This window comes from Neophocaena asiaeorientalis, unplaced genomic scaffold (assembly GCF_003031525.2).
Source record: "Neophocaena asiaeorientalis asiaeorientalis breed wild unplaced genomic scaffold, Neophocaena_asiaeorientalis_V1.1 scaffold226, whole genome shotgun sequence".
In the NCBI taxonomy this organism is placed as follows: Eukaryota; Metazoa; Chordata; class Mammalia; order Artiodactyla; family Phocoenidae; genus Neophocaena; species Neophocaena asiaeorientalis.
In genome coordinates, this window is record NW_020173037.1 from 7,415,558 (window position 1) to 7,436,851 (window position 21,294).

Sequence of the window (21,294 nt, forward strand, 5' to 3'; positions counted from 1 at the left end):
GTAGAGGAGGGTATAATATAAAATAATAATGACAGTGGACCCATACCAAATATTTACTGTGTGCCAGGCACTTATTTTGTATGTAGTAACTTTTTTTTTGATTGAAGTATAGTTAATTTACAGTGTTATGTTAGTTTCAAGTGTACAGCAAAGTTATTCAGTTATACATACATATATATGTTCTTTTTCAGATTCTTTTCCATTATAGGTTATTACAAGATACTGAGTATAGTTTCATGTGGTATATAGTCGGTTCCTGTTGTTTACCTATTTTATATACAGTAGTGTGTTTACGTTAATCTCAAACTCCTAATTTATGTGCCTCCCCCCCCCACCCCGCTCCCTCACCGCTATCCCCTTTGGTAACCAGAAGTTTGTTTTCTATGTCCTTGAGTCTATTTCTATTTAAATAAGTTCATTGGTATCATTTTTTAGATTGCACGTATGTAATAACTCTTCTAATCTTGAAAAAAAATTTATGAGATGGATATCATTAATACCATTTACAAATAAGAGAAACTAAAACACAGAAGAGATTTAATAACTTAGCTTGCTCAGGGTCACACAATTAGTAGGTATCGATTATTGAATGTTCAGTAAATGGATACTGTGCAAGGATGCAAGTACTTACTCTACAAGGATGGTAATGATCTAGAGGTAATTTAGAAAGTGTGTATTTACCTTCAGAGTATTTTGTCCTGGAAGGTTGAAAGTGACTAACATCTAAGAAGAAAATAAGCATCACTCCCTGACTGTGTCAGGTAAATGAGGCCCGGCCTTTGGTTCCACAGGTAATTTCTCTGGCAGCCAAATTGGCTGTTAATTGAAAATGTATCTGAGAAGAGAGCCTCAAGGGCATAGGGGATGATGGTTTATCCCATTAAAAAAAAAAAGAAAAAAGAAAAAGATAAGGAAAACTTTCTAAATGAGATTCTCAAGCATATATATACTTAAGGAAAAAGTTTAATAAAATTTTTCTATCCAGAAGAGAAGTATGAGGTTTTTGGGTTTTTTGTTTGTTTCTGTGAGTTCTAGGACACTTCAGGTTTCAGTATTTTCTTTTGCCACATAGAATACAAAGGTAAAACCTGCATTGAACCCAGTTATGAGAAGGTAAATGGGAAAGAGTTAATGTTTTTGAGGCTGAAATTGAATTCTTTGTTTCTGTTTCACTTGATAGGAAAACAGAAATCATAGTTTTTCAGTAATCAACAGTGCTTGTCAATTTTTTCTTTGGAGATGTATACCATTCTTTATCTTCTTATCATTCTTTATCTCATTCCTGGATAATATAGTAGCCTTTTAACTAGTTTCTTGACTTCTTGTTTTTTTATTCTCTGTCCTGACCTTATTAATAAGTGAACTTAAAATAGCAATCTTATTATATTTACCTGCTTTAGAACCAATCCTGATTTTCTTGTAACATGTCTTTAAAATTGGATGTGTTTTTAGGGGCAAAATCTTTGTTGAAGGACTTTTTAAGCTTCAGTAATCTCCTGTGTATTTACTTTGATTAAAGTGATAAATATACCAAAACTCAATTACGGCTTAAGTTAAGGAAAGGGAATATATGGAGTTTTATAAAGAACCCCCAGGAGGGTGGGGACATGGACTTGGGAACGGGCAGGAATGACGCATCTTAAGAGGCCAGGAAGCAGAGACCATAAAAGCCATCTTACAGCAGATGATGGAATGGTTGCCAGTCAATTTTAGTATCTTTATCCCTCAAAGAAAATGTGGCACATACACACAATGGAATACTACTCAGCCATAAAAAGAAACGAAATTGAGTTATCTGTAGTGAGGTGGATGGACCGAGAGTCTGTCATACAGAGTGAAGTAAGTCAGAAAGAGAAAGACAAATACCGTATGCTAACACATATATATGGAATCTAAGGAGAAAAAAAAAGTCATGAAGAACCTAGGGGTAAGACGGGAATAAAGACACAGACCTACTAGAGAATGGACTTGAGGATATGGGGAGGGGAAAGGGTAAGCTGTGACAGAGTGAGAGAGTGGCATGGACATATATACACTACCAAATGTAAGGTAGATAGCTAGTAGGAAGCAGCCGCATAGCACAGGGAGATCAGCCCAGTGCTTTGTGACCACCTAGAGGGGTGGGGTAGGGAAGGTGGGAGGGAGGGAGACTTGAGAGGGAAGAGATATGGGAACATATGTATATGTATAACTGATTCACTTTGTTATAAAGCAGAAACTAACACACCATTGTAAAGCAATTATACTCCAATAAAGATGTTAAAAAAGAAAAATTTTAGTATCTTTATCCCTCTGCCCAGGATGTCATTTCCAGAGAAGGAGCATCTGCTTGCCCTTACCTGCCCACCCTCGGTGTCAGTCAAGGGTCTGTTTCTAATTTGCAGTTGTTTTTCATCAAATTTGACATTAAGCATTGGATTTAAGAAATCTTGAATACCATTGAGCCATGCAGATGTTTTTGGATTGTGGTTAAAAACCCATCCATGACAGTGGAAGGAAAAATAGGATTTCTCTCTGTGGTTATAAACAATAGATTCATGAGGGTTTCCCTGGTGGCGCAGTGGTTGAGAGTCCGCCTGCCGATGCAGGGGACACGGGTTCGTGCCCCGGTCCGGGAAGATCCCACATGCCGCGGAGCGGCTGGGCCCGTGAGCCATGGCCGCTGAGCCTGCGCGTCCGGAGCCTGTGCTCCGCAATGGGAGAGGCCACAGCAGTGAGAGGCCCGCGTACAGCAAAAAAACAACAACAACAAAAAAAACAATAGATTCATGAAAAGGCCTCCATTTTGTCAACTATCTTGCTGATGTGTAGAATTTTCTACTTTAGAACATTCCTTTTAAATACTGGATATTTCAAAGAACATTTGTCCCATACTTAGTCACTGGTTTCTTTCCTCAGCTACTCGTTTTCGTGTCGCTAACGGTAAGCTGGTGGATGGTTGTTTGGGGTGCCCCCCACCCTGTGGCACACAGTATGTATGAATAAATGCATGTAGATAGATAAATATGTAAACACTGTAATGGTTGTTTTTTGTTTTTGCGGTACGCGGGCCTCTCACTGTTGTGGCCTCTCCCGTTGCGGAGCACAGGCTCCAGACGCGCAGGCTCTGCGGCCATGGCTCACGGGCCCAGCCGCTCCGCGGCATGTGGGATCTTCCCAGACCGGGACACGAACCCGTGTCCCCTGCATCGGCAGGTGGACTCTCAACCACTGCACCACCAGGGAAGTCCCACTGTAATGGTTTCATATGACATAGTTTTATAGTTTTGCATTTTTCATTCTAGTACATCATGACTCCTAGGTCCCTTTCTTTGGCTTTCCTGTATTTCTGAGTCTGAAAAACATACCGTTCTTTGTATTGACTATGCCCCTAGGATGGAATAAGTAATAAAATATAGAGTGGAAACTCCATCAAGTTACATATTCTGGGAGGCTAAGTTACCTTTGTACTCACTCTCCTAGTCACAGTTGGGGGAATTATAGGAGATGCTGAAATGGAATTCTGGCACTGGGCAGTATGCCCTTTCCTGGGCAACTAACTAAAAGCTGTTTTTCTGCCTGGATGACATCTGGTTTCTGGGGACCATATGTGTCTTCCCTTCACCCTGACTCTGATGTAAATACTGATAGAACACACTCCAAGCAGTAATGATATGGTATAATGTGAGTGATAGACTTCTTGCAGAGTCGCCTTCACAGTTGTTTGCTATTCTGAAATTACCCCCTCTTTTTCTCCTCCTCCTATTTTGATGATTAAATGAGTACTTTCAAAAGAGCTGATATATGCAGGGAAAAAAGCCAGAGTAGTAAACTGATAAGTGTAAAGTTTGTATTCCCTTTGACCTGCAATCCTGTTTCCTGTAATTTGCCAGAAATCATAATCATAAGTTGAAAAGTTCATTTCAGCATCAACTACTTAGCGAAAATTTGAGGACAACCAAAATTTGTAGCAATAGAATAACCAACTTAATAAAATGCGTGTATATAGAGAGATAACACACACACACAGGAATATTATGCAGCCATCAAAAACAATAGTATAGTTTTATATATTTTTTGATTTGTAAAGATACTTCGTGGTATGGAATAATGTTGATGGCACAGTGACTGGAAAGCAAATTGCAGGACAGCATTTATGTGTTCCCATTTATATAAAATTGTATACTTCCATGTGTATTTTATTCATGGAGCAATGTCTGAAAATATGTTTAAACAATGGTCATCTCTAGTGGGTGGATTTGGAGATTTCTTTCCTAGTTGATAACCCATGCTGGGAACCAAGACGATGATGTTGAAATTCATCTGTCTGTTTTAGTGAATTTTATACCACACTAATAGTTTTTAAGAAATTTTAATATTTGTGATTAATAATTATGGTTCTTGAATCTCATTTCTAGATTTTTTAAATATTACAGAGCCTGCAAAACATGAAGACCACAGTTGGTTTCTTGACTACACTAGACTCAGATATCTTAGTGTTTTAATTATATCCTTAGCCTCTGCCTTAGCTTATACATTTTCTAAGGATAGGAGCTATATTTGTTAATCTGTATGTATATCACTTGGCATAACATGTGCTAGAAATAGACAGCCTTTTTAAAAAAATCCTTAAATGTGAAATATATTCCCACTAGTTTGTATAACAAAACATTTTCTGTCCTATTCAGGTGTAGAGTTCGGTGCTCGAATGATAACCATTGATGGGAAACAGATAAAACTTCAGATTTGGGATACAGTAAGTATAGCAAAAATACACTGTATGACCTCAGTAAAGTTGTTTTATAAAATTACATTATACATTTGTTCTATTTTAATGTTATTTTATGCCTGTTATGGTTTGTTAGACACCAACGCCCCTGCAGCCATGGTGGAAAATGTGGTACCAGAAAAGATTCGTTTTTATTATGCAGTGTTTTCAAACAGTGGTACCCGAGGTGTCAGGTTTTGGTGAACATATTTGAGCGAATGCTCAGTCTATGGGATCTAAACAGAAATGCTCTAGAAACTATGTTTTTAAGAAAAACAAGCAGTATGTCTAACATACACATAAGAAGTAAAATACATGAATGTCAATACGATAGAGTCACTTGATCTGACAGTTTATTCATTTATTTTAAAAGTATGATTTAGTTCCAGCCACTTGAAGCTACCTTGCTCCAGTTCCTGATTCTGTCATTTATATTCATTGAGTGCCTATTACATATCTTGTTATGTAGTGTTTTAATGGTTCTCATCTGAACCACAGAAAATGATTTGAGTGACTGTTTTCTTTGTCTTCCTATATTATGCATAAAAGAGAAGTTACTTTATTATATACAATGGATGCTTCAAGGTAGAGGTTCCCAAACTTTTTTGTCTCAGAATCCCTTTATACTTTAAAAAATTTGCGAAGACCTCAAAGAGGCTTTGCTTATGTGGCTTATAGCTATCAATGTTTACCATATTAGAAATTAAAACTGAGAAGCTTATTAAATAGTTAATGATTAATTCATTGTACAATAACCATAATAAACTCATTGTATGTTAGGATAAACGATGCAATTTTTATGGAAATTAACTGTTTTTCCAAAACAAAAAAACTATATTTTTTCCAGTGTGAAGAGTGCCATTCTGTTACCTTTTGAAAAATCTCTTTACTGTCTACATCGTAGAAGACAGCTGGATTCTCATATCTGCCCCTGTATTGAGTCTTATGTGTTGTTTTGTTGAAGTATATGAAGAAAATATAACCTCACACAAATAGGTAGTTGGGAAGTGGAGGATCTCATGGACCCTTAAGGACTCAGGGACTCCCCAGGGTCAGGGATCACAATTTGAGTACCACTACCTTAGGGCAGTTAGGACTTTATTCTTCACAGAACCCCAGTTGAGAAAAACCAAAAGGTCTCCTACAAAGAGCATCTCTCTAAACTAGTAAATGAAATATAAAATATGGGGAATTTTATCATCATATACCCCGGTCTTTTTTTTTTTTATTTCCCCTAATCATGCAGTCGTAGTGTCTCACCTGTCACCTCTAATAGACATTATTGAAGGAAGGACCTTGAAGAATATTCAGTCTCACAGACTGGATTCTCAAGAAGACCAAGCAAGTTTCTGAAGGCTGATCCTTCCCATGCATCACACAATCATCCTTGAAATGGAAAACCCAAAATCTCTATCTTGCTCTGTCCCAGAGTTATACATTGGACTCTGTGTTTTTATGCTTTCTTGTTTCCTCTTTTTGCAGTAAAGATTTATGCTTTTACCATTTCTTAGTGTTTTCCCCTCCCAGCCAGTAGCATCTCATAACTTTCTGGATTTATATTCTTTGAGGCGACATGACTTCAAAACTGCATTTCCATGCAAGACAAAAAGTAAAATTTGCACAGTCCCTTCTTTCCTGAAGATTCAAAATTAATGATCTCTAACCAAAAGGAAGTATTTTCTACTTCTGTATTAAAAGTTTCACTTCTTTTTCAGAAGGATTGTTTTAACATACACCAACTTGCTTCCTTAGCTAACAAACTTGTGCAGCACACATCCTGCAGTGCAGTGTGAACCAGACTGCTTGCTATTCTTTAATAAATATGTTTTTCATACCTTGTACTTTGCATAAATACCTGCTTTGCTTGAAGTACTTTTTCCCCCTTTTCTGTTTAAGACTAGCTCAGGTATCAATACTTGTGGAGCCTTTCTGACCCCCATGGGATAGCTGGTTGTCCCCTTAAGGTTTTATGCATATTTCTGTTATAGCTCTTACCCTGTTGTTATCAGAGTTTTTTTGTTCCCATATTTACCCTCCTCAGAATAAGCATCATGAGGGAAAGAACCATCTATATCTTATTCAACTTTGTGCCTTGTTTGTATTCTTAGTTTATACTGGTTGATGCAATGTTTGGTAAATTTTACTGAATGAATGAGTGAAGTATCTATCTCATTCTGTCTAAGCAACTTTAGGATCATTGGAAGTGCTGAAAAGATACCATCTACTAAAGTACATGGTTTCAAAAGGAAAGATTAATATAGTAATAAAAATTGTATGATATTTTAGTCACAAACCACCTCATTGTAGTTCATTTTGTTTATTCAGTTGTTCTTCTATCCCTAAGGTATTCTGTTAAATAATCCCTCCCCTCTTTTCAAAACTTGAACAAATCATTCATTCTCCAGTTGTTTTCTAGAATAACTAGTCATGCCTTCTTTTGATAAGTACCTTTTTTCCCTTTAGTTTATGAGTTAATTGTTTTACCTGCAGTGATCTTTCAAAAGAAATCTATAATAATTACTTATGCTGGACAGTATGAAAGGGGAATAGAACAAAAACAACCCTCTTGTTCACACTTACTCTGAAGGGCACGGGGTGGTCTTCTTTCCCCTTTGTCTAACACGAAGAGACTGGCATCTTTGAAAACATTGTGACCACCCCCCCCCAGAAAGAATTCCAGGGCTTCCAAATGGAGGGTGCTAGGAACCATGGCCAGATTTTAAGGACTGTTCAAAAAACTCTGTTAACTTATGAAAGTTTCTTGAGTTTCTGCCCTACAGACAGGTTTTCCTCTTATCATTGGTTTTCTTCTTTCATAGCTAACTTCCGAAACTCTTTAATAGATGTTATCTGACACACATGAAGGTTGCTCCCACACTTAGTTTATATCTGGTGAAACACAGTTTCCCATATCGTTAACGTTTTGCAGCGTGTCTATACATTTGTATAGCACGCTGTGTTTTTAGTAGCAAGGGTCATGGCTGTTCCTGGCCCAGGATATTTACAAACCCATCCCAGAGTCCTTCAGGGAATAATTTGCCAAATATTATGGTTTGTTTCATCAGCCTTAAGAAACTGAATTTTTGTTCCCAATGACTGAGTCTCAGTATCTTAGGATGTTTGTCATCCGTTGTATATCTGTTTCCATTCACAATAAAAATAAAAATAAATATAAGGGGTTTTCCTTGCAAAATTTCCACATCCAGCATCTTTGCTTTCTTTCAAAAATAGTAAGTACAGCTGCCAACAGATTCTCCTCGAAGGCCTTGCCAGAAGCAGTGATAATAGTTATCAGTGTATCCTTTAAAGCACGTTCCGCTGCCCCTGTTGTAACCTTTTTTCTTTTACGGGAAGTCAAATGTTTGATATTCCTGGTATCTGTCAAGGTAAGTCAAAGGAGAAACATGCCTTGTACCCAATTCCATTCTCACTCTCAGACCCTCATCCAGTTTTTACCCACCTTTTTCTATTCTTGCTTGTCTTTTGCTTTTTGTTACTTTTTCAGTTGCCTTCCCAGCATATCCAAATTTTTTTCTCCCCCCAAAATTTGTAGTATGGATGTTTTAAGTCCATGTATCTGTTCAGCTTCCCTGAAAATATTCTTACATTAGACTGACAAATATTTTTCCCATCAAATAAAAGTTAGTGAAACTATGTAGAAAATCATGTGAAACCTATATGCTGAAAGTACCTTTTCAGCAAATCACAGGCATTTTTTGGTCCTTTGTAAAATGTGTCAGTTCATATCCACCTTCTTACCCCCAAAATTAGAATTTTTGTTGTCTCAATGGAGCAGTGAGGATGGGTGACCAGAGTTCAGGGGCGCTAGAGAAAGAGCCTGGAGCCAAGCCCCGGGGAGCAGTCCTGCCTCTGCCAGTCCTTGCTCCCAGCTCCCCAGCCCCCCAGCCCCAGGAGTTGAGAGGCCTTTGGAGGTCCAGCTGTTTCACCTCCTTTGGCAGCTGTTTATCAACATTTTCTTGAACAAGCACAGGGACAGGAAACTATCTTAGACAGGTCATTCTACATTAATGTCTACCTCCCACCTGTGGTCTCCAGTTTCTCTTATATGGCAGTGTTAGAAGAATCTGAAGTCAGCAATTGCATCCTGAGTCTTTTTTCAAAGTAACTTTTCTTAAATTTGTTAAAGCGTTCAACATCTCTTCTTCCTGGATAGTTACAACCTTTATTTCTCTTACCAGAATCTACGTTAATTTCTGTATGAAACTCCCTTAAAAGACCTAGAATTAAATAGTCCCAGTTGACTTTTTCTCCGTCCTTGCTGTGGTCACTGAGGCAGCCTAAAAATTACTGTGATTCTTACTAATCTTGCTGTCGTCCCAACCAGAAGTCTTGCTCTTGTGTGTAGATTTCAAAATCTTTTTCCTCGATGATAGCAGTTCCTTGATCACAGGTCTAGATTTTTAAGTTGAGTCTGTTTAGTAAACTACCTGAGATTCCATGCTTGAGCACTGGACAACTTATTTGGCTACTTAGAAATCCTTTTTTTCTTTTTGGCTCTTGGCTGTGTTCTGTGTAGCTGGAGTTGTTAGATAAATGACTAACAATGAAAGTAAGAGGTATTACTGTAATATTGATTCTCACAAATCTTAATTTTCTGACTTCATTGGCTGTTTGGGATCAATCAAGATAACATATTTTAGTGTCCACTATAAATATACTTCAGTGTTCTGAGTTAGGCTCTCCCTCAAGGAGAACTAAGGAGGAAAAAAAATAAGCATTTGAGCAGTGTGTTCATTTTATCTAATCAATAGTATTAGAACCAAATGATCACATGAAATTGCTTTTGGATTTGTGAGGAGAAAAGGGTAAGTAAGTATAGGCTGTGGTAGGCAAGCTTCCTAGCTTTGTGAGAAGATTAGGGGGCTTGAACTGGTCCTCAAAGGGAATAGAAATTGGATAAATAGATAGAGGAGAAAGATTTTCAGGCAAAGACTTAAACAGAGGCACAAAAGCAGGAATATTCAGAATATGGGCAGAATACCAGTAGGAAAAAAAATGACTGTATGAACAAGACTTTTATTGAATAATAATATAAAATTCTAGAGAAACAAATAGAGATCAGATTCCCAAGAGCTTAGGACTTACATTCAGGATAGAGATTTTTTTTAACAGTAGCTTGGTATGTGTGAAGTTGTATATTATGGAGATAACAGAAGAGGAGGAGTTAAGTTGCCAGACTGGTTACTACAAAAATTGTTTCAAAGAAAGACTTAGGCACACGGAGAAGCCAATTTGGGGGAATCTTTATCTGGCAATTGGAGGTCAATTTTAAAGGTATTGGGGCAAAGAATCAAGTTTATTTAATTTAACAATCCTCACATGGAAAATGGAGGGCTACAAGGCTTCTTTTTCACACGTGTTCTGTGGCTCTAATTTTAGTAGTAAGTATCCTCAAAATGAACATGCCTGTTATCTCCCGAGGCGGACTTTTCGGTACTGCTTTTTTGCATATCTGGTATCTTGCTGATTTTTTTTTTTTCCCCAGAAATCACAGAGCTGTATTGTGAGTTGGCAGCTCATGGTCTACTCTGGCTGTCCCAACCAGGTTTTTCTGGTGCTGTTCATTTAGTTCCTGTCTCATGAAATGCATTTTCCTTTATACCCTTAGCTGCTGTTAGGAGTCCCTTTTTTTTTTTTTTAAATCCTGGGCACAAATTTTATTTTATTTTATTTTGTTTATTTATTTTTTATAAATTTATTTATTTAGTTTTGGCTGCGTTGGGTCTTTGTTGCTGCACGCAGGCTTTCTCTAGTTGTGGCAAGCAGGGGCTACCCTTCGTTGTGGTGCACGGACTTCTCATTGCGGTGGCTTCTCTTGTTGGGAGCACGGGCTCTAGGCGTGTGGGCTTCAGTAGTTGTGGCACGCGGGCTCAGTAGTTGTGGCTCCTGGGCTCTAGAGCGCAGGCTCAGCAGGTGTGGCGCATGGGCTTAGTTGCTCCGCGGCACATGGGATCTTCCCGGACCAGGGCTCGAACCCGTGTACCCTGCATTGGCAGGCGGATTCTTAACCACTGTGCTACCAGGGAAGTCCCAGGCATCCCTTTCTTTTGATACAAAGAATTCTATATCCTGTTCAGTTCCAAGTTCTAAAATTTCTTTAAGCCAGCATCTTATAGTGAAGAGGATCAAAAACATCTATATGCCCTAAGTTGACGTTCTTTTTCATTTAAAACAATATCAGTCGATCACAGTTTGAATAGGTTTATATTAAAATGCTTCTTAAAAACTAGATTACTTTGCTTTAATGTGATCAAGATAACCATTGGGTTAGCTTTCTGCAGTTAGTTGTTTAACAGTTTGTTTATAGCTGGAGAAGCTGTAATAAAACACGTTATCGGGCAAGACTTATGTTAAGGCTACCAGCACCACTGACAGAGACTAGGCCAGAGTGTGGGGTGTTGTCCCGACAAGCCAGGTCTCCAGATTTTGGAAACTGTTCTGAACACTGATCTTCGCTTATTACACAGTGATCCTAAATTTCAAGGTGCACAGTTACCTTCACAGCCCTCACTTGGAATGTTTCATTTTTTATTTGCTGGAGTTTTTGATTTTGTAATGATGGGCAAAATCCATCCAGATTCAGTGGATTCAGTATAAAGTGATGCATTATATACATTATTTCCATATTGCAACATGTTTGTTCTTTGTAAAACAGTTCAGGAGGAATGGGAATGGTATATAGATATGTGCTTTTCCTAAACTTTTTCCCTTTTACTATTTCTTATCTAGGCTGGAAACACGGAAGTTTTAGATCTTATAATTCTTCTATAAGATCTATAGCAGTGTACAGTTAACCCTTGAACAACATGGGTTAGGGTTGCCAACTCCCACACAGTCGAAAATCTGGGTCTAGTTTATAGTTGGTCCTTCCTATCTGTGGTTCTTCCTATCCGCAGTCCTTCTGTGTCCGTGGATTCAACCAGCCTCAGGTTGTATAGTACTGTATTGTTTGCCATGGAAAAAAACTCCACATATAAGTGGACCCACACAGTTCAAAACGGTGTTGTTCCAGGGTCAACTGTATTCATTTTAACTCCTCCCACAAAAGGTCCCACCAAGATTGATCTAAAGAACTTTTACCATTGCTCATTGTTTAGGCTTGGGAGATACAAGAGCCTAAGCGTGATTTTCATTTTGAACTAATATTTATCTTTTTCTGTATTGTTTACCACATGATCCTTCCTTGGTATATATAATTCACACTGTTCTAGTCCTTAATTTTCCCATGCTAAGCAGTTAAAGAAGAAATTCCCATAATGCTTGAGTTTTGAACTTGGATTTGAAAGGATTTTTGGGTAAAGATGTGTCTCAATAAATTATATAAAAATGACTGTAATTAATTTCATGCTTCCAACTAGTATCATCTAGTGTTTTAACCTCAAACTCTGTGAAACGAGTTGGCTATTTTTACAGCCCTTTTATGTGATGGCTTTCTCAGTATCTAATTTATCATAAGACATTATTCTAAGTGCCAGAAATGCTTTCAGGTTACCAAAAGAAGATCTAATCTTTAGTTTCCACTTGGGAGAAGTTATTTTTACTGAATCTTAGTATGTCAGGACTTACTGATGTCCACTTAATATAGGTGGGATGGAGTAATGACCATTTTGTGCATTTGACCGAGACCTTAGAATTCATTCTTTCACTCAGCAGGCTTTCTCTGCATGCCTGATGTGTGCCAGACCCAGTGCTAGGCACCGGGGTTGGGGGACAGGAGTGTAGTGGGACGGCAACAAGAATTACAGCATTGAGTATCAGTGTTAGCACAGGGCAGAACCTGACTGTCCATGTGCATTCTGAGGGTGGGAAGGGCTTAATATTTATACTTGGAGATCAGAACTCAGAATATGGAAACATGAGTATTTTTCAAGGACTTAGTAGATTTTGAATACAAAAATTGTGAACACTGGCTTTGTTTACTTAATTTACATACTTATTTTTTCTCAAAGGTAGAAATTAAGTGATTAAAAATGAAAAAATGTTTTTGATAAGAACTGTCTCAATTTTAAACTCAGAGGCAAAAGGCATATCCCACACCAGCCTTTCTTAAAAAGCAGAACATTAGTGCCACTGGTAGAAGGGAAAGTAACCAATTTTGCATAATCTCTGAAGTCTGTTTTCACAAGTGGATATAAAGATGACTTTTTGTCCTGTTGCCTTTTGACAAGCATTTTATATCAAATAACAGAGAAAATTGATAAGTGTAGAGAAAAAAATTTCATAAATTCAGAGCCATTTTCTGTTTTTCATAATAAAATGATTGCTCAAAGAATTCCATCTGATGACTGTTGAAAGCTCACTGCAGTTTATGATATAACTGATAAAATCTGCATCCTTGGCCTTCCAACAACCTTTACACCAGCAGATGGTGGGCGTAAAGATGTCATTCATCATTTGTTTACAATGGACTTTATTTATTCTAGTGTCAACAGCTGCCCCAGGGAGTGGGTTATTGAATTCAAATGTGAGGCTCTGGGTTATTTGCTTCCTTTCAAATTTGTCTTCAGAGCTTAGTTGCTAGGAGTCCATTCTGTGCTCTAATAATGATTCATGTATTGTGAAGCCATTCAGTAAATTGGGTTGTCAGGGATTGCCAAAAAAGGTTTAGAGGTCTTGTTTTGGGGGGTGGGGGGTTGTGGTTTGCATGTGCGTCTGGTCGACTTGAGCAGTAGTAGCGTAGTATTATGTGACTTCTTCCTAAGACTGGTGAAGTGAGGATTTCTTCTTTTCCTTTATGCACTCATTCCCTACCTGTCCATATTCTACATATGAATAATAAGAAAATGTAGAGGACAGTTTGTTGAAGGAAACTATCAACCTTTTCTTCTCTCCTCACAGGCAGGGCAAGAGTCCTTTCGTTCCATCACAAGGTCATATTACAGAGGTGCAGCAGGGGCTTTACTAGTGTATGATATTACAAGGTGAGAACGTGGAAATTTTTTGGTTCAGTGGTCAGTGCAGAGAATCTTTCTAAATAAATATGATTATCAGTAATAAAAGTATAGCTTTGCCTTTATGTCCTGGCTATCTGCCTTTAAAACTTATGTATCTTGAATTAACTTTAAATTTACTACAGAAATCTGTAACTAAGTTATTCTCTTATATGAATAAGCACCCCAAGTTGATCAATTTAGTAATGATATTTATACATTGGAACTTCCTAAAGTGAGGTTACATTTAATTTCTAAACTGAACTATAGTCAGTGAGCTCTTGACTCCAGATACTGTACTTAAAATCTGTTTCCTACTTGGACATGGCTAAAAATAATTATCTTTAATGGAATGTATACTGTTCATTGTACACCACTAGGGGAAATACTTTGAAAACAGTAATCAAATTATCATTTATGTTTAGAAGAGACACATTCAACCACTTGACAACCTGGTTAGAAGATGCCCGCCAGCATTCCAATTCCAACATGGTCATTATGCTTATTGGAAATAAAAGGTAAAAAGACTCTTTTAAAGCTTTTTTTACATAATGATGAAGACTGGATAGCTGTTATATGGTAACTGTTTATGTGGTAACTGTTAAAGTGCCTGTCTTGTACATTGTGCAAAATACAAGTTATTGATTTCTTAAATTATAAAAATTTTAAGATACTAAGATGTTTCTTTTGTTTTTTTAAATGCATATAAATAAGCTTTATTGGAAATTATTATTTGAAATAGTTCTTGTTGGAAGCTATACTTTAAAGAATACTCTTAAGTAGTTTTATCTGATTAGTAATTTAAAATAAAACTCACTGATATGTTTGGTGGTTAGGTCACTGTTCAGTATTATCAAAAATACTTGGCAGTGTAAATAAGGATCTGTGCAGAACTCAGAAAAATATTTTTTTCCCTTCTTCATGACTTAATATGTATTATATGACTTAATATAATACATAGATTAATCAGGTGTATTTCTACTTAAAGGCCTGAAACACCTTTAATATTGTTTAGTAGATATCACGTTAGTACTTTTAAGCTTACCTCTAAGACTTACATATTAGTGTCATGCTCGTGTTGTTTTTTCAATCTTATTTTACTTTATATATCTAGGGATCATTATTTGCAGTGAATGTCCTTGTGCTCTACATTTAAAATGATAGTACATGGGAAAACAGTTTCTTGACCATAGTTTCTATAAACTTTCAAGAGTGTAGGAAAGTTTTCACTAGTTTAGTAGAAAATTACAGTGGTAACAATTAAAACTAGTATTTTTATATTTATTTATTTATTTATTTATGGCTGCATTGGGTCTTCGTTGCTGCATGACGGCTTTCTCTAGTTGCGGCTGGCAGGGGCTACTCTTCATTGCGGTGTGCAGGACTTCTCGTTGCCATGGCTTCTCTTGTTGCAGAGCACGGGCTCTAGGCATGAGGGCTCAGTAGTTGTGGCTTGTAGGCTCTAGAGCGCAGGCTCGGTAGTTGTGGCTTGTAGGCTCTAGAGCGCAGGCTCGGTAGTTGTGGCTTGTAGGCTCTAGAGCGCAGGCTCAGTAGTTGTGGCTTATGGGCTTAGTTGCTCGGCGGCATGTGGGATCTTCCCGGACCAGGCCTCAAACCCGTGTTCTCTGCATTGGCAGGCAGATTCTTAACCACTGCACCACCAGGAAAGTCGTATCAATTAATTCTTTTGACAAAGATGCCAAGGTTCAGTGGGGGAAGGGGTAATGTTTTCATCAAATGGTGCTGGAACAATTGAATAGCCATGTGCAAAAAAATTTACCTTAACCCTTACCTCACACCATATACAAAAATTAACTGGAAATGGATTACAGACCTAAATACAAGAGCTAAAAGTATAAAAAATATTCTAGAAGAAAGCGTATAAAATCTAAGGGATTCTGGTTTTGTCAAACATCACTTAAATAGGAAAGATTAACTTACCAAGTATTGGCAAGAATCTAAAGGAACTGAAACTCTCACATTGCTGGTGGAAATGTAAAATGATACAACGATTTTGCAAAACAATTTGGTGGTTTCTTTAGAAAATAAACGTACATTTGCCGTATCACCTAGCCACTTCACTTCTAGGTATTTACCCAAGAAAAACATGCTTTACACAAAAAATTATACACAGACTCTCGTAGTGGCTTTATTTGCAATAGCACCAAACTGGAAACAACCCAAAATTCAATTGACGGGTGAATGGATAAATTGTGATACAGCCGTACAATGGAATACACTCAGCAATAAAGAGGAATGAGCTATTGATATATGCAGCAAAGTGGATGAATCTCAAAATAATTATGCTGAGTGTGAAAAAAAAAGCAGACAAAAAAGAAAATATACTGTATGATTCCATTAATATAAAACCCCACAAAATGCAGACTATTCTCTAGTAGCAGAAAGCAGATCATTAGTTGACTAGGGTACAGGGGAAGGAAAGGATGGATTACAGTGGGGAATGAGGAAACTTTTGGGAGACTGATGGCTTCACCAGGTATACATACGTGAAACTCATCAAATTTTATATTAAATGTGCAGTTTTTTATGTCAATTATATTGCAGTGAAACTTAAAAAAGTAATATAACAAATAAATATTATACTGCATAGATTAGATTTTTTAAGTGTTATTTTAATTGAGGTTTGCTGTTAAGAGAACATACAGTTGTCCTTCCACATCCATGGGGGATTGGATTCCCCACAGATATCAAAATCCTTTTAAGCATAAGGCTATTGGAGGGAAGCTTTAGTCTTTGTAATATGGGAGTATTCATACTACCATTCAATGATAATGTGTGAAATAATAAGAGAATATTTGAAGAATAAAGAGAATTTTCATAGTTTTGTCTTGCCGGTGTTTTCCTTGTGTCTGAAACAAGGTGGCCGGCAGCTTACTGGTGGCTTAAATTTGGTTGCTGCCCGTAGTTCAGTTGTGAAAAGAAAGAGCAAAGTGTAGTATGTACAGAAGATGTTTCTGATGATTGTAGATGGGTAGCTCTTATCCTTAGGATACAGTAGGTGTGGAAAGACATTTTAGGGAAGAAACTAGGAGAAGGGAAGAAGGAATGTATGACATGCAAAGAGTGAACGGAAACGAGCAGAGATAAATGAGGGGATTATTATTAGATGAGGTGAATTGGGGTAGACATGGAAACTGGGAATAAACAATTTTTGAGTTAGGTGAATTAAGCAGTAGGGAGCCAGTGGAGGGGGTTGAGAAAGACAGTGACCTAGTCAGAATGACAGATATGATATGGATTTTTCTTAACTGTGGCATTGGATATTGGTTATACAAGAAATAGGATGCAGAGTCTGCAAGGATGAAAGTTTTTAATAGTCAAGGGATTAGAATACCCTAAACAAAAAAGCATAAATTAAGAGAATGGTTTAGGAAAGAAAGATATTTAAGTAGTAAAAGCAATTTAAATGGGATTAATGGAATGAAAAGTCAAAGACAACAATATGATTTTACACCTGGAAAACTGAGGAAAGGAAGAGTGATAAAACAGAAATACAGAAAACTGAAGTGCTGCTTTCTTTTTTTCAAACCATCCCTTAAATGTGCACATTCTTAGCCCTCTTTGTTAGGATAACATTTGCAAATGCAGGCATCATCAGCGATACTGGTAGGGGAAAACTGGGAGTGACTTTAAATATCTCCAGATAAGGGATTGTTTAAATAAAATGTGGCATATGCATAAAATGGGATAAAGGGCAGTTAAGGGAAAGTATTTTCTTGAAGATTTTGTGTACTTCAAAGCTAATTTTCCTTTAAGAATGATTGTCAGATAAGGGGACTGAATTTCAGGAGCACGTTACCATGTCACTGTTGCTAGTGTCCCGCCCCCCCCATTTTTTACACCTACTAGAATATAAGCTCCACCTGGGGGCGGGGGGTTGGTACTATGTCTGTTTTGTTGAGTGGTCTGTCCCCAGATCCAGGATAGGGCTTGGCACACAGGAAGCCCCCAGAGTATAGTTGGATAAATTATCCTCGTCCAGTCATGCTATGATATTTGCAAACTGAGTTTGCCTGCTTTTTATGTTCTCGTTTTACCACTAGTATTTCATAGCACAGTCAACTTGTAACTATTGATTTTATTTCTCAACAGAAAAGAAATCTGATACAAATCTGTCAAAATAATATGTGTCAAGGCTAGATGGAAGTACACGGATATTATATTTTTCTCCATCCGTTTCTGGGCACATAAATTTGTAATAGTAAAGTTTAAATTTGTTTACAATAAAACACACTTGAAGAGGAGACTTCTACTTTTTACCCCTACCTTAACTAATACAATTTCAGTGTGATAAAAATGAATACCATACTTTTGTCCAGAATTTCTAGCTTAGACTTTTGTTTCTCTCTCTCTTCTTCCATTAACAGTTCTATTGGGAATTAACTGGGATTAAAAATTAATTAATGTTTCTATACTGCTTTGAATTTTATTAAGCAATTTCCTATAGTTTCTGAAAATTGTATGACTTATTTTTATCACATTCATAGAAACTCAGTCAGTCTGGCTAAAGGATAAGGGGACTAGTGTAATTTTGTTCTCTCAAAGTAAGATGAGTAAGATGGTTCCCTTCTTTGGGAACCCACTGTAACTCAAAGGTAGGGTTTGGGCTAGATGTTCCCTTTGGGTTTCTCTAGTTTTAGCATTCTAGGGCTCTAACTTAGAATCTTTCTTTAGTTGGATTGTTAGTTCTTTGAAGCTAAGCAGTGTGCTCTTTTTGACTCTCATAAAACACTGAATAATGAAGTTGATTATTGTGTGTCAAAAATTAATTGAAAGAATGGTCAGCACAACTTTGAATCTTATGGTACAGTTTCCACAGATGTCTCTAATTGTACTATGTTGGTTGATAACTTGGTCCTTTCTTTCCTGTGTTTAGTGATTTAGAATCTAGAAGAGAAGTAAAAAAAGAAGAAGGTGAAGCTTTTGCACGAGAACATGGACTTATCTTCATGGAAACTTCGGCTAAGACTGCTTCTAATGTAGAAGAGGTAAGTAAGAGGCCTTTTTAAAATGTTTTATCTTCTTAATAGAAACTTTTTATATCCCTTAATATTCATTTGTTGATGATCCCCTGTAAGCTTTTTAGTCACAGATAGTCCTTGAAGGTTGTAAAGTAGAAAATTTCTTTCCTCTGAAATGCCTTGTAATGTTCATCTTATATCAGGCTCTTCAGTTATATTCTGAGCCTTCACTTGAAGCCAAAATGCTTTCACAGATCTTTGTATATACTTTCCTTAAAATAATTTTTATGTTTCTTGAGAGGGAAAAAAAAGAACACTAACGAAATTTGGAAATGTTTCAAGACACTAAACATTTGTAGCTATTTGTATCCACTTCTGCTTAAGTAGGGAAAGTAGTATATTATTGCAATGTAACATTGTACAAAGCGTGGGAATTCTGACATAATTAATAAATAAAATTTGTAGTATCAGTTATTTCCATTGATCATCCTGAACTATGGAAGTTTTGTGAACACACCATGTTCTTCTGTGCTTTGTGTATGTGGATATGGTATTTATTTATTATACATACAGGAATAGACAGTTAATCCTCTCTTAGGTAAATGTATTACTATACTCTATTTCATGAAAAGCAGAAATGAGAATAAGAAAATATGTCGTTTGCCCAGAGTAATGCTGGAGTTTCCACCTTCTGGGTAAGAATCTTAAGAGCAGCAGCAGAAGGGGATTCTAGAAAACAAATGATTGGAGAAGCACTTGTCCTAAGGATAGCAGAGGATGGGGTCATAGGCCACAACTAGCACTGTGCCTTCAACATAGTGAACAATGAGTAAATACTTATTAGGAATAATACTCGGAGCATGTCTGATTAACCGTTGAACCCAAAAATTGACTACGGTAGTTCAACAGCATTGGTATTTTCACTGAAGAATTCTTAGGTAAGATATTATACTCATCTATACTTGATGAGGTGCTCTGTGATTGTCCTTAATACTCTTCTTACAGGCTCCAACTAATGCTTTACCTGTGTTGCAAATTAATTACATCTTGATAACATCCAAGAATAATGTTTTACTTCACCCAGCAAACCCAGAGAGAAATCCATTCTGTCCTCTTGTTTGACTTAAAATAGACATATAAAGCTGCCTGTTTCCATGAAGCACTCCTTTATTAGAGGTGTTGGATTTGAAACCGTAAGGGCCAATGTGTTATGGGGGTTTCAAGACATCTGAAACATATCCTTACTGATAATTAACAATGGATTTTCTTGTTGATTTTGCGAACCTTAAAGCCAGAATTGTCTGTATTTTATGAAAGAACCATACTGTGAAGTTAGATGACAAGGCAGCCACTATCGGAAAGTAATTCTAAATTTCTAGTTTTGACTCTGATGCCTTTGTGTTCATTTTTCTTATTTTTAACAAGTAACAGTAGGTGTTTATGTGTAAGTAGCAAATTACTATTGTCAGTTTGGCTGAACATTTAAATAAAATATATTTCATTAATGTTTTGGCAGCATTTATTACAAAAATTCTGTATCCTTGGTTAATAATAAAAATAATTGTTTAAATTTGATCAGACAGGAATTTCCCATACTCATGAGAGAGCAGTACTTTACTTAATCATGTAAATTAATTTGCCTCTCAGAAGCCAAGGATATTAAGAAATAATCTTTTTTTTTTTTAACTTTATTTATTTACTTTTGGCTGCGTTGGGTCTTCATTGCTGCGCACTTGCTTTCTCTAGTTGCGGCGAGCAGGGGCTACTCTTTGTCGTGGTGTGTGGGCTTCTCATTGCGGTGGCTTCTCTTGTGGCAGAGCACGGGCTGTAGGCGCACGGGCTTCAGTAGTTGTGGCACGTGGGCTCAGTAGTTGTGGCTCGCGGGTTCTAGAGCGCAGGCTCAGTAGTTGTGGCTCGCGGGTTCTAGAGCGCAGGCTCAGTAGTTGTGGCGCACGAGCTTAGTTGCTCCACGGCATATGGGATCTTCCCGGACCAAGGCTCGAACCCATGTCCCCTGCATTAGCGGGCGGATCCTTAACCACTGCGCCACCAGGGAAGTCCAGACAGAAAGCTTTTAGAGAAAATATTCTACTACAGCCAAACATCACAAAGGAAATTATGGTACTACTTCCACCATCAACTGGCTATAATGAGGTCTTTCCATGCTCCTCATTTCCCTGTAGGAGTTATGTCAGAGGAAGCCAGCTAAAGCATAGGTTTAAATAAGATCCCAAGTCTCATAACACAGTACCCAAAATGTCCAAGTTCCAGTAGAAACTCACCATACCTAGAAGTAGGAAGACCTCAAACTGAATGAAAAAAAAAATCAATAGATGCCAACAGCAAGATGACAAGAGATGTTAGAATTATCTGACAAAGATTTTTTAGGCAACCATCATAAAAATGCCTCAACATGCATGCATGTTTGAAACATGTTTGAAATAACATGCATGCATGCTTGAAACAAATGAAAAATAGTCTCAGCAAAATAACTATAAGATAAAAAGAAGAACAAGATAGAAATTTTAGAACTGAAAAATATAACAACAAATGTAAAACTCAGTGGATGGAATCAACAACAGAATGATGGGGACAGAGGAGAGAAATAGTGAAC

The 21,294-nt window shown here is 37.2% G+C and overlaps 1 protein-coding gene across 2 annotated transcripts in view; it reads left to right on the forward strand.

Moving 5' to 3' along the window:
- The window catches only part of RAB2A (RAB2A, member RAS oncogene family), a 62,071-nt gene that overhangs the window by 17,337 nt on the left and 23,440 nt on the right, over positions 1 to 21,294 (forward strand). For both annotated transcript variants that reach the window (XM_024742684.1, XM_024742685.1), the window contains exons 3-6: positions 4,668 to 4,735; positions 13,607 to 13,689; positions 14,124 to 14,216; positions 18,596 to 18,707. In XM_024742684.1, coding sequence (XP_024598452.1) covers positions 4,668 to 4,735; positions 13,607 to 13,689; positions 14,124 to 14,216; positions 18,596 to 18,707 — 356 coding nt within the window. The remainder of the gene's footprint in view (positions 1 to 4,667; positions 4,736 to 13,606; positions 13,690 to 14,123; positions 14,217 to 18,595; positions 18,708 to 21,294) is intronic.